At 38.8% G+C, this 22,577-nt stretch overlaps 2 protein-coding genes across 17 annotated transcripts in view; one reads left to right on the top strand and one right to left on the bottom strand.

The window, feature by feature from the left end:
- prpf40a (PRP40 pre-mRNA processing factor 40 homolog A) overlaps positions 1-5,445 on the top strand; it is a 56,097-nt gene extending 50,652 nt beyond the window's left edge. For 5 of the 6 annotated variants that reach the window (XM_048534460.2, XM_048534456.2, XM_048534463.2 and 2 more), the window contains 2 exons: positions 2,980-3,141; positions 4,134-5,445. In XM_048534460.2, coding sequence (XP_048390417.1) covers positions 2,980-3,141; positions 4,134-4,226 — 255 coding nt within the window. In that variant the 3' untranslated portion in view covers positions 4,227-5,445. The remainder of the gene's footprint in view (positions 1-2,979; positions 3,142-4,133) is intronic. The other variant, XM_048534457.2, reaches the window with a different exon arrangement.
- A 779-nt stretch (positions 5,446-6,224) lies between these two features.
- fmnl2a (formin-like 2a) overlaps positions 6,225-22,577 on the bottom strand; it is a 255,298-nt gene continuing 238,945 nt past the window's right edge. For 2 of the 11 annotated variants that reach the window (XM_048534447.2, XM_048534454.2), the window contains 5 exons: positions 18,782-18,883; positions 17,942-18,040; positions 14,379-14,502; positions 11,641-11,734; positions 7,914-8,029 (listed from right to left, as the gene is read on the bottom strand). In XM_048534447.2, coding sequence (XP_048390404.1) covers position 8,029; positions 11,641-11,734; positions 14,379-14,502; positions 17,942-18,040; positions 18,782-18,883 — 420 coding nt within the window. In that variant the 3' untranslated portion in view covers positions 7,914-8,028. Of the gene's footprint in view, positions 8,030-11,640; positions 11,735-12,766; positions 12,892-14,378; positions 14,503-17,941; positions 18,041-18,781; positions 18,884-22,577 lie in introns of those variants that run through there. The other 9 variants (XM_048534450.2, XM_059647277.1, XM_048534446.2 and 6 more) reach the window with 7 other exon arrangements.

Raw genomic sequence — 22,577 nt, 5'->3', positions numbered from 1 at the left:
GGAGGTGGGATGAGGTTAATAGGTAGGAAATGGAGGTGCGGCTTGAGGTGGGAGGAAGGGGTGGATGAGAGGAAGAACAGGTTAGGGAGGTGGAGACAGGCTAGGTTGGTTTTGGGATGCATGGGTGGAGGGGATGAGCTGGGCTGGTTGTGTGATGTGGTGGGGGGGAGGGGATGAACTGGGCTGGTCTTGGGATGCAGTGGGGGAAGGGGAGATTTTGAAGCTGGTGAAGTTCACATTGATACCATTGGGCTGCAGGGTTCCCAAGCGGAATATGAGTTGCTGTTCCTGCAACCTTCGGGTGGCATCATTGTGGCACTGCAGGAGGCCCATAATGGACATGTCATCTGAAGAATGGGAGGGGGAGTTGAAATGGTTCGCGACTGGGAGGTGCAGTTGTTTATTGTGAACCGAGTGGAGGTGTTCTGCAAAGCGGTCCCCAAGCCTCTGCTTGGTTTCCCCAATGTAGAGGAAGCCGCACCGGGTACAGTGGATACAGTATACCACATTGGCAGATGTGCAGGTGAACCTCTGCTTAATATGAAAAGTCATCTTGGGCCCTGGGATGGGGGTGAGGGAGGAGGTGTGGGGGCAAGTGTAGCACTTCCTGCGGTTGCAGGGGAAGGTGTCTGGGGTGGAGGGCAGTGTGGAGTGAACAAGGGAGTCACAGAGAGATGGGCTCTACGGAAAGCAGACAAGGGTGGGGATGGAAAAATGTCTTGGGTGGTGGGGTCGGATTGTAGATGGCAGAAGTGTCGGAGGATGATGCGTTGTATCCGGAGGTTGGTGGGTGGCGTGTGAGAACGAGGGGGATCTTCTTTGGGCGGTTGTGGCGGGGGCGGGGTGTGAGGGATGTGTTGTGGGAAATGCGGTCAAGGGCTTTTTCAACCACTGTGGGGGGAAAGTTGCGGCCCTTGAAGAAATTGGACATCTGGGATGTGCTGGAGTGGAATGCCTCATCCTGGGAGCGGAGGCGGAGGAATTGGGAATAGGGGATGGAATTTTTGCAGGAGGGTGGGTGGGAGGAGGTATATTCTCGGTAGCTGTGGGAGTCGGTGGGCTTGAAATGGACATCAGTTACAAGCTGGTTGCCTGAGATGGAGACTGAGAGGTCCAGGAATGTGAGGGATGTGCTGGAGATGGCCCAGGTGAACTTGAGGCTGGGGTGGAAGGTGTTGGTGAAGTGGATGAACTGTTCGAGCTCCTCTGGGGAGCAAGAGGCGGCGCCGATACAGTCATCAATGTAACGGAGGAAGAGGTGGGGTTTGGGGCCTGTGTAGGTGTTTCTGTTTCTCAGTTAGCCAAAAGGAGTAATGTTTCGAGAGTTTCTTCCAGTAGGATTTCTTGTTTTTATTTTTATGTATTCTTTTGTGATTAAACTTGGTAAAACACTTCAAATTTCATTTGCAAGTTTACTTTGCAAATTTAAGACATTTGATCTAGAGTGTGCATTTATACATTTTGAATATATCATTCCGGAAGGAGGAGAAAAACGTGTAAAGTGAAGAGGAGATCTGAAAAATTGTGCAGTTTTGGGTAATACTGTTTAGAACTTACATTTTTGAGAATCTTTGTGTCCAGACATGAAGGTGGATTTGGTGAGAGAAACGGAGGAAATCATATTTAATCATTTTAATTTGTGCCATTATTAACGCTAAGTGCAAGTAAATTATCACCCAAGTCCCAGTAAGCTAGGAAGATTTGACTTTTCTTCCTATATTAATGCTTGAGCCAAGGCTAGTTCAACCAGGCACTGTTCATCTGGTTGAACCACTAGTTTATTAATTTTCAATTTTTAATACTTGGTTGTATCGAAATCTGCATCATTTATATATTTGTTGGCATTTTGTGTCAAAATAGGATTGGTATCAGTTACTTCTTTAAAAAGTTTAATTTGATTTTAAAAATGGTCAGAGTTCTTCCAGAGCTGTGTCCTAAATTGAACACTTTTAAGAAAGGAAGTGACTGCACATTTCTGCAGTATTAATGGAATCTTGTTTATGCTATTAGCTTAATGGCAAGTGGGGGAAACATATAATACCTTTTAGCTTTGTTCCCAGTTCAGAAGTATGTAAGGTTGAGCAAGTTTATAAAATTCAGTTCACAAGCAAGTTAGATTTGTCTCCTGGGAGAGTTCAGCGAACCAGTTATCTCAGCATAAAGGTTTACTTTGTAAAGCTGCCAAACCAAAAGAGTTTGGTTTGTAAGTTGCAGATTTTTAGAACTGAGAAAATTTACACATTCAGATTTGTGTAAAGTACATGTTAGCACACTTGGAAAAGACTTTGTCTCCATGGTCCACAGCAAAGCAACTGTAAGGTGTCAACTAAGTCGAAATATTAAAGAGTTGAGATAGACTATGCAAGTTTCTGTAACAGATAATGTTTGGAAACAGGTTGGTACTTTTCTTTTGCTGTTTGATTTAAGATCATTCTTTCTTTGACCTAGCATTTCATATTTTGTTTTGTATAATAAATTTCTGATAAAGAAAATCTGCAGCCTAATGTAAATGTGTAAAAGGTAAAGTCACAATAGTCCTCCCAAACCATTCGATTACTCTCTCATTATAGAGAGATGACTAGGGGTGGTTAAACCTGAGGGTCTTCAGACTTAAGGCAGGGGAAGATTGAGAAGGAGAGTCATTTATGGTAACCTCAGCTGATGAGAATTGAACCCATGCTGTTTGCGTCAATCTGCATTGCAAACCAGCTGTCCAACCAACTGAGCTACCACCATATTAACTGATAAAACCAGAAAATAAACAACGTGATCCATCAAGCTTTGTTTCATTTTGACATTCAACCTATCCGGTAGCTGGGATCAAAACAGTGAATATCTGCTGGCAGTTATTGACCCATTATTGGGCAAGTGCAGATTTCAACATTTTTCATATCCCAGTTTTGTTTACATAATTGAAACAATGGTGAATATAATGAAAACAGTTGCATTCTTGAAATGATTATTCTTCTTGCTATGTAGGTTACTCCTGAATCTGAAGGAGAACGAGAACGTGAGCGAGAAAGAGAAAGAGATCGAGATAGACGAGAGAAAGAAAGAAGCAGGGATGACGAGAAAGAAAGAAATAGACACAGATCACAGTCAAAGCACAAATCACCCAGAAAAGCCGCCAACAAAGATACAGTATGTGATTTTCTGATTATTCAGATGATTGTTAATAGTGACATGAGTCTGTTTAAATTTTTGTACAAGGTTTGTGGAACTTTATTACCTTAACCAAAATACTTCATTAAAAGATCTTTGGTCCAATAATCTTTCCTAGGATTAATATTGCTGCTAGCTTACTTTTTCGATGATTTTATTTCTTCATCGTGGGTTTTTTCATTTTTGCTGCAGTGTATCACCTTTTTTTTTCCAGTTCAAGTGATTGATTGTACTTTGTTCATTGCTGTTATCTAATTTAAAAACTGAGCCCCAAAAAACTATTTCCATGTTGAATATCCTCTGCTTTAGTTAGGAAAGCAAGAACAGAGAGAGGTTATTTAACAAGCTGACTTTTCAGAGCTCTGATGAAGAATCATCTAGATTTGAAATATTAGCTTGCTGTCTCTCGGTGGGTGCTGACTTGCTGTGATCTCTAGCGTTTGTTTTTGATGGAATGACTGATTCTGTTGTTTAATCTCAAGTCAAAAACCAGCAAATGTTTCAGCCGTTAACTAGCTTGCTTTTATTGTTTTTTTTTTCCATATTGGTACCATGTTGGTTTGTTTCCATTTCCAAAAAAGTATCCCTGCTACTGATTGTTACAATTTGATCGAGGGACAAGGGATGGAGGAAGTTTTTCCTCTAGATTTGTCACAGTTCCTAATCTATCTTTAGTCACGTCTTCAAAAATTGCTCTATCATTTCAGAAGAGAACTGTAGGATGATTTTAAGAAAAAAATCAAAATTGGCATGTTAACAATAAAGGAGACATAACTACTCAAGTTTTCTTATGCTATTTACTAACTTTAAAATTTAACCAAGCAGGATCTTTCTTTAAAAATAACAAATGACATTTAGAAAAAGGTAACAGGTATAAACTCTGGACTTAGACTTAAATGAGTAACAACCTGTACTTTTCAAATTCAATTTGATGGTTACAAACTAACTGTCACAATACTTTGTCTCCACAGGCAAATTGGGAAACCTCTGATAGTGAGCTAAGTGAGGGGGAACTGGAAAAACGAAGACGAACTCTCTTGCAACAACTTGATGATGACCAGTAATTAACACTTGTATGTATAAATCAACCAAGTCAAAAGCTGGGTGAGGGCAGTCTTTTAACAAGTACTCAAAAGAATTAAATATGATCTCCAATGTTTTGACACCTGTTGTAATTTACAGGGGGTATGTGATATGAAAATATTACAGATCCCTCAAACTTTCTTTCAGTATGTGAGCAGTGGAGTTTCTTTATTATGTAGATAAATCCTTCTGATTCCAAGATCAGCCAGCTTAAGTTTGGGTGCACATCATGCTACAATACTTGATATTCATTATGGGTCTTAAAACATACCCATGATTTCTTCAAAAAGCACCTGTACCCTTATTGATGTGTACAAGTCACTTCTGATCTGTTTCTGTATCCAACAGCAAGCTTCTGATGTCAGAATCTGTAAGCAGTTCATAAATGTTTTTGGAACGTTGAAGATGTAAGGGAGTTCCAGAGATTCGCCCAGAAATTGTTGAGCTTGTTTTACTTCGATTGTGGGAGTAACTACAAACGGTGGATTTTATTGCTTGGTTAAACTATTTATTCCATCGTACATTATGAAATATCGAGAGAAAATCCCTGGGTAATCACAAAGGACATGAACGAACTAGTCGTGGCTCTGAAGATAGCATGGCTCGATGATAGCATTCAGAGAGAGTGAGCTACCTGCTATTTCTGACACAAGTAGTTTTTCCTGTATCCAACTGAACAAAGTTAGCTCTGTTGTGAGAACTGGGACCTTTGTGATGGCCATGAATCTAGACAATTCAATTTCAAAAAACCTGTTAAGCTTATTAAAATGGAAAGAATATTAGATAGGTGTGCCATAAAAAATGTAGCAGGGTTTTTTGCTGTTAGTAATTCAAAACTGAATTTATTCTAAATCTTGATAGCTTGGATTCCTGTTTTATTGTAGTCAATTTTGTAATTTCAAGGACATTTTTATTCTGATGTCTTTATCCATTGGAAAACATTCATACAAAAAAATGGAGCATGATGCAGCAAAGAAATAAGTTTGTATTTGTAGCAAAGTTCATTTTCCCAAACAGTACTGCAAATTTTATTGAAGTTGTTCTAAAATTTAATTTTCCAAGGCATGAAATGCAGCAGAGGGTTTATTTTCCATCTCTGTATATACTTGTGTCTGAAATACTTCAGTGTTGCTCATAAAGGGAGCAGAATATTTTTGTATGTTTTAACACAGAAACATTAAAATTTGTTTTCTGCTGAAATCAGTCTCCACATCTGAATTATTGCTCAACTAATCCTGTACCATATAAAACATGGCATCTTTATACTGAGTTTACAGTATTGGTCTATGACATCTGGAAATAGACACAGTGAATAATTGATAAGAGGTACAGGTGTATTTTTACAGCCATAATTCTCATAATTGACCTGTTCCTATTCTGACAGGGTAAGCACAGGCTACCTGGTTAATTGATTCCAATTTTAGCAATACCTATATTGACCACTTCTAGTCCCAGATCAAATACTTTGATTTAAAGACACTTTATCACTGTACTTAAATGGAATGAACAGTCTTGCAGTTGTCAGCAAAGATGGATGACATTGTCCTTCTATGATATTTGTGAATAGGTATATATATTTAGGTGGATTTATAAGGCTCCTGTACTGTCTCATGTGCTCTGACTTTGGTTTTGTTACTGTCCTCTCTATCAACAATTGAGTGAAAACAAAATTGGAAGCTAATAATATAAACACTGCTGCATTGCATTAATGTTTAACTAAGAACTAGTGTTGCGATAAATGACATGGGCAGCTAATTGACACCAGGTTTGCTAATACAAAGGGGAGGGGCTATACTACTAATTCCAATTAATACCATTTTCTGCAACCAGCTCAGTGTAAGATGCCATCACCACCCACACCCACTATGCAAATTTCTCAATGCAGAGGTTGAAACTGCTTGATTTTCTAACCATATGAATTTCCACTCACTCCTCTTAATGACAAACCATCATCCCTGTCACATGGAGAAAGCTTGAAGAAAAGGCAAAAGTGTCAGGCAGAAGTTCTGCCCCATCCTACATGTAAAATGTAGCTGTGTAAGTTTTTGTGGTGACTGACTGCACATATACTCAGGGACATTTGAAGCACAGATTTGTGTAGTAGCGTAAAGGTATTTATTTGACCAAATGCCATTAACAAATCTGGGTTCTAGTTTAATAGGTTTTTTTATAAAACAGTTCTACTTGGCCAACAAGCAGGAAACTATAGTACATGAGCAGAACATGCCAACATTTCAATCACTGATCCAGGACAGCATTGAATTCTTTCACCCAAATTTGCAATATAAAATTTTGCTGCTATGCATTAACTTAAAACTAATGGTCCGTTGACTCAAGATATTGCCAAAACTTAATGCTGCACCTTCTTTATCGTCATAATTTTTGTTTTCTTGCCAGTGAACAAAATACAGTCTTGGCATGTTCTATGCACTATTTACACACCATGTAAAAATCATATAAAGCAGATGGCTTTTAAAAACTATGTTTGCAGTGAAATTTTAAGCCAAAGTTAATCTGGTAAAGAGGAACCAAGCCTTGGTCACTGTCAGTTAAATACAAAAACAGAACTATAAGTTAAAATAACATTCAAATTGTATAGCACAGGCTGTTGCAATATTTTTAAACAATATGTACAATATTACCCAGAGGCTATAGTGAATCAAACTGTAAAAAACCATAAAAATGCACTGATTTCCTAGCAAAATATCTGTACATTTAGAACAGCTTTATCTAAATATAACTACACATTATTCAAAACAAAAGAAAAATGCCAGTCACAGGAGCCAAATGCAAACAGGAAGTTCAATGGTTAAATACTATACAATAAACTTTACAATCAACATGGTGAGGCAATGCAACCAAGGAGATTAAAATAAGCCAAATGGGTATCTACTCGGAAAAGTACATGAATTTCTAATTGTTAATGTACAATTTTACACCTTTTGTGTGTCCAGTAACATTTCTACTCAGACGCTCAATAATACTGTTTAGTTAGGGGTTAATACCTTTAGTCATATCTACAAGGTTTATCCTCACGATGCATTCAATTTCTTTTGATATAAGATGGTACGGTATCTGTTGATCATTGTAGTTTGATCCGCAATGCTGAAATGTTGTTCTTTATTTAAATGACCAAATTCTACTCTGAATAACCATCTTGGTTAGATCATGCCCAATATAAAACTCTGCGCAATGCAAGTACAGTGTGTGGTCTTCAAATGAACACAAAAGAACATTAACTGCCTCTGCAGTTTATGGCAAGCTATTCCACATGCATTATTCCTTATCTCCACCGAACAACAAGCATCTCCACTCATTTTCTTGGCTTCAATAGTTTCATGTCAAATGTAAAACAGTTTAGAGATCACACTTAATTTTAGGTTACAACTTTGTTAAAATTTATTGTATATAATACTTATCAGTTATGTCATGTCAACAGTTACACTGCAGCAACATTGTGCTGTGTAGCTTGAGAGGAAATTTTACATTTAGGCACTTATCTTGGGCTGAATATATCTATTAGCCCACACAGACTGCCTGTGGTTCCTCCTCGTCTTCATCCCTGTTTCCAACAGCATGCCATTCTGGTAGTTACGTGGTAACAAACAAAGCATTCGTCATGCAGACACCATATCATTCAAACACACTCATACTCTCAACACTTTCCTTCTCCATCACAATGCCAATTCAGTGCTATTCACTGAACGCAAGTTTTGTTCATCAAAGCGTCTTCTCACACTTCTTCTCAACGCATCTGCACGCCTGTACGGTTGGTTCCTAAGATCTGTGTAAAAATGAAGTCCATGTTAAGATTGTAAAAACAAAGAAGAAAAGATCAACTTTAGTGAGAAGACAGTCTCACAAAGCAGCTTGTGCAGTGAGCAATCCCAGGAGGTATTTCAAAAGTGACAAATACGGCCATTCCTAGTACTCAGAAATTAGTAACTCCTATTATCCTATATTTGCCTTAAATGCTATTTTAATCAGGTGTTTTATTTTCATCTCAATGCCTTTAAATAATTAAAGTAACCAACCAATCCTGGATAAGCCAGATCATAAGGTGCACAAGGATCCAGCAAATGTGTGTTATGGTTCAGTAAATAGAGAAATTAAAAGATGGTGACTTTTCAGTAGGTAATTGCAAACAATTATTTCCACTTGGTTTTTTAATGCTTGGTTGTGCAGCAGTCCACTGTATGCTATTGCACTCTTTCAACCGTTCTAGCTCTGTTTTACTTCAATCCTGCGCATATTGTAGTTTGCAGATTTGCTATTAAATTATCTGAAGTATATGTACATTATTTTTTCTCCTTGCCTTCATTTTTTTTTTCTATTTTGGTAAGTCTCTGTTGTAGTTCTCTTTCCTTGGCTAAAAAAGCTGAATGTATTGGGCACTATCTGTTAATTGATTACCACATATGTTCTTAGTAAATCCAAAATTAAACTTTTAAGAATTCTTTCAGCAATTGCTACCAAATAGGTGAAGAAAAATGAGACAACTAGATGCCAAAACAGAAACTGCTGGAAAAGGTCAGCAGAACTGTTAGCACGTGCTGACAGAAAATAGAAACAGACCATTCAGATGCTCTCACTGCTGATTATGCAGAATTTTGAACTGATGAGAAATGAACTAATAGTGCTATAGCCCATTTGAGTCATTGCTCCTAGAATAATCTTTGAAGACTTAATACATCTCTTCCGTTAGAGAAACTCTGGAGAGGCAAGAGACTGCCCATCTTTAACAGGCCAGTTTGTGTTGCTTTTGGTCAGCCCTGCAAAATAGGGCTGTAATATCCTCTTGCTTTGTGGCACTATCCTATGTAGAAAACTGTAGAAATGAAGAAAAGATAAAAGATTTGATATTCCTTGTCTGTATGTGATCTCCTTAATGCTGTATCAAAATAATAGGAAGAATCTAATGTAACAAAACCCTTTCTGTAAACGCCCACCTCACATCAGAATATGATTTTCAACATCCCACCATAATGGGAAGGACGCCCCAGTAGTTTCAATAATGGCACAGGTATGCCTCTCCTCCAGAGTTTGATATCACATGAACGATCTAGTGAATGAAGTACAGGCCCACTGGACTTCCAGTGGTGGAGTGTGACTGATGGCTTTTCCACAGAATGTCTTTACACTAACGTGGAGTTCTAGTAAATTTCACGACCTTGGCACACTTGGAGTTATAATGCTCCTCTGAAGTACCTCGTATTGCTTAAGTACATTAAAGGTAAATAATATATACAAGTCCAAGTTGTTCAGCTAAACCCAGAGTGATCAGCAAACATGGCCTTACAGATCCTTTGTGTGGTCTATTTTCCTTATTGAATCTCAAATTGGTGCATTTAGTGTTGCAAAGGGAATGATTAGAATAGATCGTAGAATCCCTACAGTGTAGGAACGGGCCCTTTGGTCCAACAAGTCCATAGCAACCCTCAGAGCAGCCCAGACTCCTTTCCCTATAACCTGCCTAATCTACACATCCCCGAATACGACAGGCAATTTAGCATGGCCAATCCACCTAGCCTGCACATCTTTGGACTGTGGGAGGAAACCAGAGCACCCAGAGGAAACCCATGCAGGCACGGGAGAATGTGTAAACTCCACACAGACACACCCTGGAATCAAACCTGGGTTCCTGCGCTGTGAGGCAGCAGTGCTAACCACTGAGCCACCATGTTGCCCCTGAATGGTACTGAATGACTAGAATGGTACCTGTTTTTTCACAAAGTTAGTGACATTGATGAGGAACATTTAATCTGTAAGGTGGAAGGTCCTATCACTTGTTTCACCAGGTCACTGAGAATGAAAGAAAGCCCAAGCCCTGAAACATTCTTTCTTAAAATATTATGATAGGTAAATTAATGATACTTATAATGATATGTCACTCGTATCTGGCTTCTGTGATTCTAAATAGACCCCCCTTTCCTGTGATGCCCAAGGTCTTCTGCACCTGGCTGAGCAGAGCTGTGTCTGTGTCTCATTCCCTGAAGCTGCCCACAGCTGCTGCTTCTGCTTTGACCCACCTCATTCTGGTTATCACTCACTGTCAGCATCTCTAAAAAAATATAGTGGAAGATGTGTTTATAAGATATGAAGGTTTTTTTGCTGTGATGTCTCTGCTGGAAGGGTTGACTGCACTGATGTCACTGAACTTTCGTCATCTCTACTCCAAGTCAGCTGAAGAGGAACACTAAAGAGGTTATGCAAACTAGCCTTGATGAGCAAAACCTGTGCAGCATTGAGGCTTTACAAAGCTGTGGAGCTGTTAGCATGTGTCCGAAGAAGACTGCTTCCCATCCCCATAATTTACTGATTGCAGTATATTTTCATAGTCTTCACCAGGACTATGCATGATCCAAACTGCAATCCTGCAGTTGCTGTCTGATGCATTTTTTTCTCCATGCCAAACGAGATCTGCACTCCTGTGTGTGTGTCTTTTCTCAAGCAGTGTGTCTTCTCCAGCAGAGATAAAAGAAACACTGCACTTCTGGCCTCTGTGGCCAATGCCTGCAGTTCATTTACTTAAACAGTTATATATAATTGGGTGCTGGCATGTGCTTGGAAGCACTATGGTTCTGAGTCTTGCTGATCCAGAACACACGTTTATCCCATGTTCAGGAACAACAGGCACCTTTGTGTGTATCAACTCACGATGAAATACCCAGAGGGATGTTATGAGGGTCTGGCATTTTACTTAAGTTGCCAGAACAAACAGAGGCAACAAAGCTTTTGCAGCACTGAACCTAGTTTCTCCTCATTACACTTTAAAAAAGTTTGGTCCCTGCCAGGCTTGTTCGGAAGGTGCCTACCCCTGCCAGCCTCCTGAAAGAAGATCTTTTTCCTGCCCCTTATTACCTCAAGAAGGTCCAACAGTCAAAGAATTGAAGGCCAGTCTAATCCTAAACGTTAACCCTCTGCTTTCCCACTTTCAGCAAAAGTGCATCTGTCTTTTTAGTCAAGTAGCAGCCATAATTAATGGTTACCATGCTGTGTTTAAAAAGGCCCTGCACTTGTGAAAGTATGCAACTGAAGCTAATTTGCAGGACACGTCTATGAAAAGCTGGGGCTCTGGTTGCTGCCCCCACCAATCCCATCCCTACGGGCAGTAATGACACCTAGAAACAGTATCAAAATCAGTTTCCTGATCAAGTGTTAGCACCATTTTCTCAATTTTCTACCAAGCAGAGATGAATTATCACAGAAACTAACATCTAGATAGCTGCAGTCCATTGTTACTCAAGACTCCATTTGAAAGAAAAAAAACTAATCCATATAATAATTTTCTTTGGTAATTACAAACTGATAAAAGTCTAATTTTCTGTGTTATCGTAAGGATATTTTACAGGATTCTGCCATAGTATAGCTGTAGCAAGAAAAAGCAATGCTTGCCAGCTTTGTGCGTCCTCCACCACCGCTGTGTAAGAAACATTCCTTACCCTCGAGGGACAATTTGGAAATTTAGTGATATTATTCTTCTTTAGAGCTAAACAGAAAAAAACACAAAGGATGGTTAAATTTTTAAAGAGAGAGGGAATAAATAATTTTAATTCTAATGTTCCAGATTTCCAGTGCAGGTTAGCCATTGCAGCAGAAGAGCTGCTGCAGAAGTTAGAATAGATTTGACAGTTGTTGCAGATACAGCAGAAGCAGAGAAGGCAGAGTCCACGTTCACAATTCAGTTCAGTTGAAACAAATTCACAAGCTGCTTTGAAGACTGACTTCAACAAGACAGGACATGACATAACACAATGCAACAGAGCTATACAAATCATCATAATTTCCAAATTGGTAGAAAGTAACATAAGAGTTTCATTAAATGATCATTGAAAATTGGTAAGATCACCAAAATTGTTTTTTTTTTCAAATGAGAAATCAGTTAGAATAGAATGTAAATTTGAGATGGACATGTATTATTAGTATTAGATGAACTGCTTTAATGATCATGTTTAGTTTTGATTCTTGACCAGAAGTCATTCAATGCAAGCAATTGATTGAATTCATTCATTGTGCAAATGCACATTTACATACAAGCCAGAAAACAACAGCATACACTGGAAAATTACGATAGCTTAAGTCGTGTGTAGTAAAAATGACTGGAGTCAGAATAGTCCGCAAGCAAGCAAGCAAGATTATTTAAAAATACTTTCCAATTCATGCACTAGTTTCACACATTAAACCCACAAAAATACTTTCATGCAGAGAAATTATACCATTTCCATTCACAGCACCCAACATTTAATTAACAATATCAGCAGAGTTACAATAAAAACAAAAAGCTCAAGCATGGTGTAGCAATGAAGTAAGGTACAAGAACAACAGCCAATACAATAATACCATTCCAATGCATTTAAAACAGCCAGAATGCACAATAAAGTCATCAGTGACTTTAAAACATGCAGCTTTAATGGAAATGAGCCAGAACTATTCCCAAAATGTAACACATTTCCTAATGCTTTGAGGTACTTGACATGGCCAGAAAAGGAGGAGTAGGTATTTTGTTTTGTAAAAAAGCAACCTTTAAGACCTTCAGTTGTTAAAATGTAATATTTTAGTAATGGGAATCTTCAGAGGAAGCTGATTCACAGAAGAACCGAGAGCCACGTTTGGCTGTTCGGGCTGTAAAGGGCACGGTCTTCAGCACTGCATGGAAGATAACAGCCAAACAAACAAAGAGGAAACAGTAAGAAGCAAACAAACTAATATACTAGTATACGGTTAGTTGACAACTAACTTGACATACTGCTACTTCAGACACTCAAAAAAATATAGATTTTGTTAAAAAGCATTGAGAAAAATCAATTTATGGAGTCTGTAAATCTCACTGACAAGCTATGTATTAGCATCCAGTTTGAAGAGTTAACGTAAAACAAACATTACAGTGTTACATCATGCATTTATTAAATCAAGCAGTTAAAGAGCTTCCAACAACAAAAATCACCTGGTGTTAGGTTAAGATATTAATTGCAATGAGTAATACAGCAAATGTTAAAGGTATATGGGATATTATTAACTTTTGACAATAATGGTGTAAAACAGGCAGTATCAAAATCCGTCACGACACTTGGTCGTGAAGTATCCAAGTCATCCATTTTACACTATTGGAGAAAAAGTTAAAATAGCCCATTGCACTTAACTGCAATCTGGAATGAAGTTCTAAAGCCCTAAGTTCATTTTAGTGTATACCCACTCCTTGTTTGTGATATTTTTAAATTAAAAAGTGGGGTATAATGTGAAGCCATTCTCTTAAAATTATTCCAATTTACAACAATGTCTGAAATTTTATACATTTTGTTAAAAGAATTAATTGAATTTGCGGTGTGTATTTTCGGGACCAATTCTGAATGCATTCAACAACTAGTGATAAGATAGATGCACACCATTGTGAAGGCAATAACCCTTTCACTTTAGTTATTGACCTCCATTAGGAGATTAAACACATTATTGAACATAATAACTTGAGTGGTTTTCAAGTTAAATCTTCCCAAGTCTGAATCTGATGGTATCACTGTGGAACTACAGGAATGAAGTCATTGTTGAAAATATTTGTCCCTGGAGGGTTTCTCCTGACTCAACTCCTAACAGCCAGCATTAAACGCTGTTAGTGGAGGCCTGGCACTGGCTCAGTTACTTCCTACCCCAACTGCTGTTTTTTAGGTCTGCTATGTACTCGATTCTATTAGATACAAACGTATGCAGTCTTGACAATCATCCACCCTTCCTGATGTGGGCCACAAGGTGGACCACTGCTTGATGACTTGAAATGATTTCCTTGCATAAATTTTGTTCAGTTTCCCATCAAGGATATATCTCCTGTCAAAACAAAATGTGGCACTGGCAAATTGTGAGGATGTCGTTGGCTATGATCATCCTGCCCTCCTGGATGATACAAGATAGACAAGTTATCATGAGGATAGAAAGGGAAAAAGAACACAGAAGTCAATAATGCCATTTACCACCATGTTTTCCTTAAGTGTAGATGTCAGGTGCACTTAGTTGGAAAATTTACATTCCTATGTTTTGCATCATTGTGTATGGACTTGTATTTGCTTGCACAGGAACACTGAAGAGAATCAGAAGTTGCAGTAAAGTTTAGTCTCATCTTTGATGGCAAGACTGACTCTCCTTACCTGTAATGATATCCTCAATGGCACCATCTTTTCCTTCATAGACCTGTCTGTGCTCTCTGACTTGTTTTCTCCTCAGCTCTGCAATTAACTCCTGCTGTTGTCTCTTGGTTTTATGTGACGGGGACTGAAATTTAATGAAACAAGAGCATTAGAAACAAACTGGGTGTCTTAACATCATCGCTAAATGTTCTGCCCAAGCATTCTTTACCCAGATTTTTATCACTCAGGACTTGCAGAACATTGAAGTTTACATATTCTTTCAAAATCCAGAAATACTTTAATGCCATTAAGTTAGGATATAGGTACTGACTCCATAGGCAGGGATACCAATCAAGTGAACTGATTTGTCTTAGATGTTGCTAAGTCTTTTCACTTTAGCTGCAGCTAACTCCCATTATATACTGTGGTACACTTGATTTGTGTCTTGGTGTAGAATGTAGGGGAAGTGGTAGAAGAACAGGAGATGAGCTAGCAGAAGGTGCAAAGTACTTCGTCTATGTCTGGGCACAACATTGACTAGGGTGATCCAGTTCAATACATGACAATGGCAATCCTGATCATGTACATGGTGTGACAGCCAGAGATGACAGGCCTCTGAAGAGCAAGAAAGAGAGGTTGGGTTTTCTGCTGTGCAAGATGGTCATTAACTGCACATATATAGCAGCAATGTTACTCACTATGTGACAGCCCAAATGTGGATGTTGTACAGTTCTACTGTAATCTGATATAGGCTTCATCACTGAAGAATCATGAATGGTTCTGAAATCCAGATAAAGCCCCATTCTTACATGAGAATAAAGTAACATCATTGATGAAGCAGTTGAAGGCGGTTGGATTAAGGACACTTGCCAACAATTACTCACCTTATAATAATCCTAACTCTTTTGTGTCTGGTAGAACTCTGTTCACTGGAGAATTTCCTTTTTGTCCCTTTCACTGATAAGTTTGCTGAAGTGGCTTTCAAAACTTTTGGTTATTCGGTTTATATAATATTCAACTCCTGTTTGTTTCTAACTGTAGGTGAGTCAATTTATTTATCAAATAATTACTATAAATTGCATGGATAGAAACTGTTCCAATTCATGCACAAGTATTTTTGAGATAAAGTCAACTAACTAGCCTACATAAAAATGGTGAGGGGAGGTGAATTTTCCACTAGTTTTACTAATATACCGGATTTTCCAGTATATTACATTAATTTTTGAAAGTTTAAAATTCACAGAGGACTAGCATAGTGGCTATGTTGCTTGGGACAGTAATCTAGAAACCTAGATTAATGATCCAGAGGCATAAGATTACATAATATCAGAGAAACTGGGAAATTGAATTCAGTTTATTAAATAAATCTAGAATTAAAAAACAAATATCAATAAAGGTGACCATGATCTACCAGACTGTAGTAAAGATACATCTTGTTTGCAAATATTCAGGTAAAGGAATCTGCCATCCTTATTTTTACACTCCACTATATGGGAAGCCAGATGCATAACAATGTGGTTAACTCTTCAGTAATTTCTGAAATGGCTTTATTAGCCACTCGTTTGCACCAGAATGTTAAGTAGGGTAGCCTAGATGCTGAATATTAAGAAAGGAATTCCATATTCAGTCATCAAGTTCCTCACTGCTACCAGTGGGGATTTCAAAACACACACTTTTGAACAGCAGGTGGACACAGTCAGTCTTAAAGAATCATAATTTACAGTCATTGCCTCCAACTACTCCATCACCATTCCTCAGTATCTTAGCGTAAAAAACTTGGTGCAGGGCTCAATGTGCTGAAAGGTCACCTCTGGGCTGTATGACAATGAATCAATATGACCTGTTCTATCACCGAAAGTGGTACACAATCAGGAGGTAGATGCCTTGAGATCCTCACCACTGACTCCTGACTCCATGATGTCTCATGGCACCAGGTCACAAACTGGCAAAGAAACTACCTGCTGGTTGTCATCTACTGCTCTCCTTCAGCTGATCAATCAGTTCTCCTCTTCATCGAACAGCATTTCTAAAGCACCAGAGTACAAAATATACTGTAGTAGCCTCTCAAGTGGCTTGGTAGCACCACCCATGCTAACCAGTCTTCATGGAAAAGGCTGCCAGACTGGAGCTGCAACAGGTGGTCAGAGAATTAACATGTCAACTCTGAAAAAGACTGCAGATACTGTAAATCAAGAACAAAAACAGAAATTGCTAGAAAAGCTCAGCAGGTCTGGCAACATCTGTGGACAGAAATCAGAGTTAATGTTTCGGATCAACTGACGTTCCCCAGAACTCAAGGGGTAACCTCCATGATCTAGTTCTCATCAATCTACCTGTTGCATGCACATCTGTCAATGATAGTGTCAGTAAAAGTGACGATCACAGTGTCCTTGTTGAGATAAAGAGATAATAGGAACTGCAGATGCTGGAGAATCCGAAATAACAAGGTGTGGAGCTGGATGAACACAGCAGGCCAAGCAGCATCTTAGGAGTAGGAAAACTGATGTTTCGGGCCTAGACTCTTCATCGATAAATCCTGTTTTTACACCAAAGACATCATTGCTTGTGTTGTTGCATGGCTCAAACACCATCCTAATTGGGACAGATATAGAACAGATCTCTCAATGGTTGGAGTCACACCTAGCACAAAGAAAGAAGACTGTCATTTTGGAGGTCAGTTATCTCAGCCCCAGTCCATCATTGCTGGAGTTCTTGACGGGAGTGTCGTAGGTCCAACCATCTGCCTCTGCTTCATCAATGACCTGTCTGACAGGATAGGCATGACCATCTCCAATAACTGAGTCTATCCACTTGTTTTTCCAATGAGAAAGCATTATGATCATCAAATCTTCCACCACAGATACCCTCAGGTATCTCCCACTGTGGGGAGTGGGGAGGGCATGCAGGGAGGGGGGAGGTCAATTGCACCAGCCATATATATACCAAAACAAAAGAACAAGTTAGAGGTGAGATAGACTGGAGTGAATGATTCTTCCTCTGAATTATAATACTTTTTCATTATCCATCGGATATGAGTTAGGAGTGCAAAGAAATAATTTCTACTTACCTAGGTGAATGCACTCAAGAAGCTCTATGTCATCCAAGACAAGGTAATGCTTGACTGGCACCCTACCAAACACCTTACCAAACACCTTAAACATTCATTCCCTCCGCCACCAGCAAAAGGTGGCAACAACTTCTGTAATATGCAACACACATGCAGTATCTCATCAAAGTTCTTTTAACTGCACTTCTCAAACTTGTGACCTTTGTCCTTCTCCCTGTGACAACAAGTGACAACAGGCCTCTTGCCAGCTCTATTCCAAGTCACATACCATCTTGACTCTGAAATATATCACCATTCCTTCCTTGTCACTAGGTCAGAATCCTGGAATGCCAAATCTAACAGTATTGTGTGTGTGTACTTACACTGCATGACTGCTGTAGTTGAATCAGAAGGAGTACAATCACCTTTGAGGACATTGAGGGATAGGTAACAAATTTTCACTTGATCAGTGATGTCATCATCTCACAATGAAATAAAGATAAATTATGAATCATAGCCTCAGCCAACATCACTTTACCTTATCATCCTGCTGTTCCAATGCACTTTCCTGTTCAAGGATTTTATTCAAAAGTGCCTGCTCCTGCTTCTTTCGTAGCTCATTGTCCTGATCTGCTTGCTATTAAAAAAAAATCCACAGTTTGACTTCTGTTTTTTCAGCCTGTTCCCTACATTCACATCTTAAATGACCAACCAATAGGGTGACTCAGTGATTATGAGTATTACTGGCTACACAGCAGTATTATTGAAATCTTTGAACTGGAATTGTTGATTTGACTACCTCTTGTCACCAGTCCCTTTGCTTGCTACCCAGGGTAAATAGACGTCATTTCACAGTAATACCAAGGCTCCAGTTTAAAATGCATTGTTACATTGAGTAATTTTGGCGTCAGAATATTTGCCCTCAGATCACCTACCCTTACAATTAATTTACATACAATTGTGAGGCTATAAATTATGAAGAATTACAAAGTGACACAGGAAACCAAAAATTCAAAAGTTGTTCTTTACTGCATCTGGAATAATTTGATGCAACTCCAACTCTTTGTGGAGGTACTGTCATTACTGGACAGTAAGGTGAACTAAGTCACCCTACAGGTCTATTGGAGACATGCCACCTCAGAATCTTTACCACCCAATATTAATGATAATCATTTCATAATTTATCACCTTCATTGTAAACTGGGAAGGAATGATTAAAAACAAGGCACTGTTAAAGCAGTAATGTTAGGAAAATGGCACAAGGCATTTGAAAGTACAATTATAATCATTTAACATCAAACATATCAGTGTCACATCCACAATCCATATCAATTCTTGCAGGATCATTTGCGATGGTGAACATATGAAAGGCTCTTACCCTGTATGACTTCACAAATCTCACAATTACAGGGAAGAAGACTGATGGAGGGGTTGTCTTTGTATTCTCACCAAAGTATTTAACCACTTCATCAAACGCATCCTGTATAATAACATAAAATGTGAAATATTAGCACTAAAATGGCAAAACTTCCACAAGTGTAAAAAGTTAGGAAAAAAAAAGTGTCAGAATTAAAATACTGAAGTACTTATGGTGCTTTCCTGATATACCCAACAATTTAATTCCATTTATATCACCCAAGAATGTTTAACATACAGACACATAGTTATCTTTCAGTGCAGAATTATGGCCAGTGAACTGGAAACCAACGTGTTCTAACTTTAAAACCTTGACTAGTCCATTATTTTACCTCCAGGCTAAATATGTTATACAAACGCCGTTCTTAAACCACATGAATATATTTTGGTACATGCAGAGCAATACATCTCAAATAACCTGAAGAGGAGATTGGAATAAAACTGGACTGCAGAAAATAAGCTAAGAATAAACAAAACTGTTCAGTTAAAACTAATATTTTATCATGATCACATATCCTTTATACTGTGTACATTTCAAGCCGTAGTATAACGAGTGCACAGTCTCTGTTCATGTCAGAATTACATCAAAAACATCATCCTTGTTTTAGTTTAATTATGTAACTTAAACTAGGCATGTTATTTATTATTTTGTTCACATTTTTAAGTATTTCTCCATTAAAGATGTCAACCTTGGCTCAGTAATCATGTTTGTGCCTCCAATTCAGAAGATCATAGATTCAGAACTCCAGTGGAGTAGTGAGAGAATTCTGCACTGTCAGACATTCCACCTTTCAGATTGATCTGAAAGATTCTGTGGAATTATTCAGTTGGCAAAAAAGTTTATTTATTACACTGGCTAGCATTTATCCCTCAGACGCCTCTAAACCAGATCATTCTGTCACTTATCATATTGCTGTTGGTTGGACTTCAATCTGTATGAATTGTTTGCCATTTTTGTCTTCCACTGAATACTGGTGACACTTCAAGCCCTTTATTAAATGAAAAATGGGACTGATATTATGATAAAATACACTACATAAATGAAAATTTCATCATTTACCTGAATACAAAGTTCCATTAAGGCCACTCCCACTCTTACATTGTTTTGTCTTATCTAGTTTATTTGTATGCATTTTCCAAATCCCAAAATGTTTACCTTCAAACCTCAAATATAATTCAGACACATGCAAATCTTCTACAGATGGCAGTGAACATTTAACAATGCCCATGCTTCCCTAATGCATTGAATTCTGCATTGTCATAGCAAAACACACATAACAATGGTAATTTTTCTTACCTTCTTTAAGGTGGATCAAATAAATCCACCATGTAAAATTATAGCAGTCAATTCATCCTAAGGACATCTCTAATGAGCAAACACTACAGAAGATCATTTACAAGCTGATGGAGGCTCAATCTGATGTGGTTTGCAAGTATGACTGGTCATTCCACATTTGATTGAAAGTATTCCCACCATTAGTAAGTACAAGCTATCCAGGTTTAAATCTGCCTCATAAATAAGGTTACACAAGCATTGAGCTCTCCCTTCATTTTAAACATTACAACAGGGGCTCTATTAAAAGATAAGCATGTCCAGATTATTTGGATACAGAGAGTCACATGAAACAAAACTTTAACTAAATAGAGATATCTTTTGATGTACAGAGCCATCTGCTGTTGATAAAAGAGGTTACAATTTCAAAGCAAGGATGTGTTTGAGCTACTGCTTTAAGTGCCTTCCTGTGAAGTCAGTGGCAGGCATTAAAAAACTTTTCACTGCAACAGGGTGTCTGCCCACCCAGTGCTGTCATGTGGGTGTTCTAGGATTTCAACCCAGCAACAGTGAAGGAACGTAGGAACAGTTCCAAGTCGGGATGGTACGTCACTTGGAGCCAAGTTGCAGGTGCTGCCTACATTCTTCCTGGTGTCAGAAGATTCTTGGGAAGTTCCTGCGGTGCATTGTACAGATGGTACTGCCTCTCTGGGGAGGTGAATGGAGTGAATGCTGTAGGTGATGTAGGGGATTCAATCACGTAGACTGCTGTGTGCTGAATGGCACTGAGTTTCTTCAATATTGTTGGAGTCATACCTACTCAGGCAAGTGGACAGTATTCAAGCACAGTGATAATGGGAAATGCAGATGCTGGAGAATCCAAGATAACAAAGTATGGGGCTGGATGAACACAGCAGGCCAAGCAGCATCTTAGGAGCTCAAAAGCTCCTGAGATGCTGCTTGGCCTGCTGTGTTCATCCATCTCCACACTTTGTTATCTAGTATTCAAGCACACTTGTGATTTGTACTTTGTTCATGGTGGACAGTCACTGAGCAGACAAGAAGTGAGTTACTTACCACTGAATTCCCAGCCTCTGAACAGCTCCTGTAGCCACAGTATTTATATTGCTAGTCAAGCTCAGTTTCTGGTCAGTAATCCCCATGAACATTACGGGGCAATAGTTAGTTTCTTGCTTATGTAGTGTGAATGTTACTTGCAACTTATCAGCCCAAGCCTGGATGTTGTCCAGGACTTGTTGCATGTGGAAACAAATTGGTTCCGTATCTGAGGAACTATAAATAGCGTTGAACATTGTGCACAAGGTTGAACACAGTGAACATACTTACTTCCAGGAGGGAAGGTCATTGATGAAGCAGCTGAAGATAGGTAGGACAAGGACACTACACTGAAGAAATTCTGTAGAGATATCTGGGGCTAAGGTGATTGACCTCCAACAACATCTGCCATCTTCCTTTCTGTTAATTATGGCTCCAACCAGTGGAGGTTGTTCTCCTGATTCCCAAATGACAGTAGCTTTCTCGGAAAACCACATTTGGTGAAATATTGCCTTGATGTCAAGGGCTGTCACTCTTATCTTGTTATGCTGATAATACCATAGAATCAATGTCAGCTGCAGTAGCTTTGAAAGTACAGAGAAAATCTGAAGGGTCCCGAACCAAAACATCAACTTTCCTCCTCCTCTAATGCTGCCTGGCCTGCTGTGTTCCTCCAGCTCCACACAGTGTCATTTCTAAATCCAGTATCGGCAGTTCTTTCCATCTCTGATCCAGGTCCACTGCTGTTTGTGGAAGACAGTTCCAAATCTCTATCACCCTTTCTGTGTCGAAATGCTTCCCAACATCGCTCTTGAATTGTCTGGCCTAATTTTCAGACAGTGTCCTCTAGTTCTAGAATTCCCAACCAATGTAAAAAGTTTATCTATCCTGTCATTTCAATGGTAACAGCTTGAAGACTTTGATCACGTCACCCCTGTAACCTTCTAAATTTGAGAGGAAACCAGCCTAATTAGTATAGTCTCTCGTCGTAACTTATGTAGGGGCTTCAGTAACGTAAATAGAGGCTTAAGCTTGAGGATGTTACAGAGATCTTGTCCCTGGTGTGGTAAGTGAGGTGGAAGGAGGACGACTTTGCTTCAGTTGATGGTGGGACACAAGATTACATTTTGCGAATTAAATAGTTAGCCATGTTAGCTGTCATTCCAAGTATAAGAGATCATTAACACGGGGCAATTAAAAAAAATGTTCTGGGTGAAAAAGCTGAAATCTCAATCCACTCACAGCTAACGAGGAGACAGTATCAGCAATAGTGCACACTTCCAGCAGTACCAGGATTGCTTTAGGTAAGAGTTGCCATTCTGCGCTTTAGTACCCATTGTATAAAGCAATTTAACTTAATAGCAACCCTTTACTTTGCTATTATTAGAATCACATAACTATCATTGTTAGATAACTAAACTCTTTAAAG

The sequence above is a fragment of the Stegostoma tigrinum genome, chromosome 7 (genome assembly GCF_030684315.1).
Source record: "Stegostoma tigrinum isolate sSteTig4 chromosome 7, sSteTig4.hap1, whole genome shotgun sequence".
In the NCBI taxonomy this organism is placed as follows: Eukaryota; Metazoa; Chordata; class Chondrichthyes; order Orectolobiformes; family Stegostomatidae; genus Stegostoma; species Stegostoma tigrinum.
This window is presented reverse-complemented; position numbering and strand designations above follow the sequence as displayed.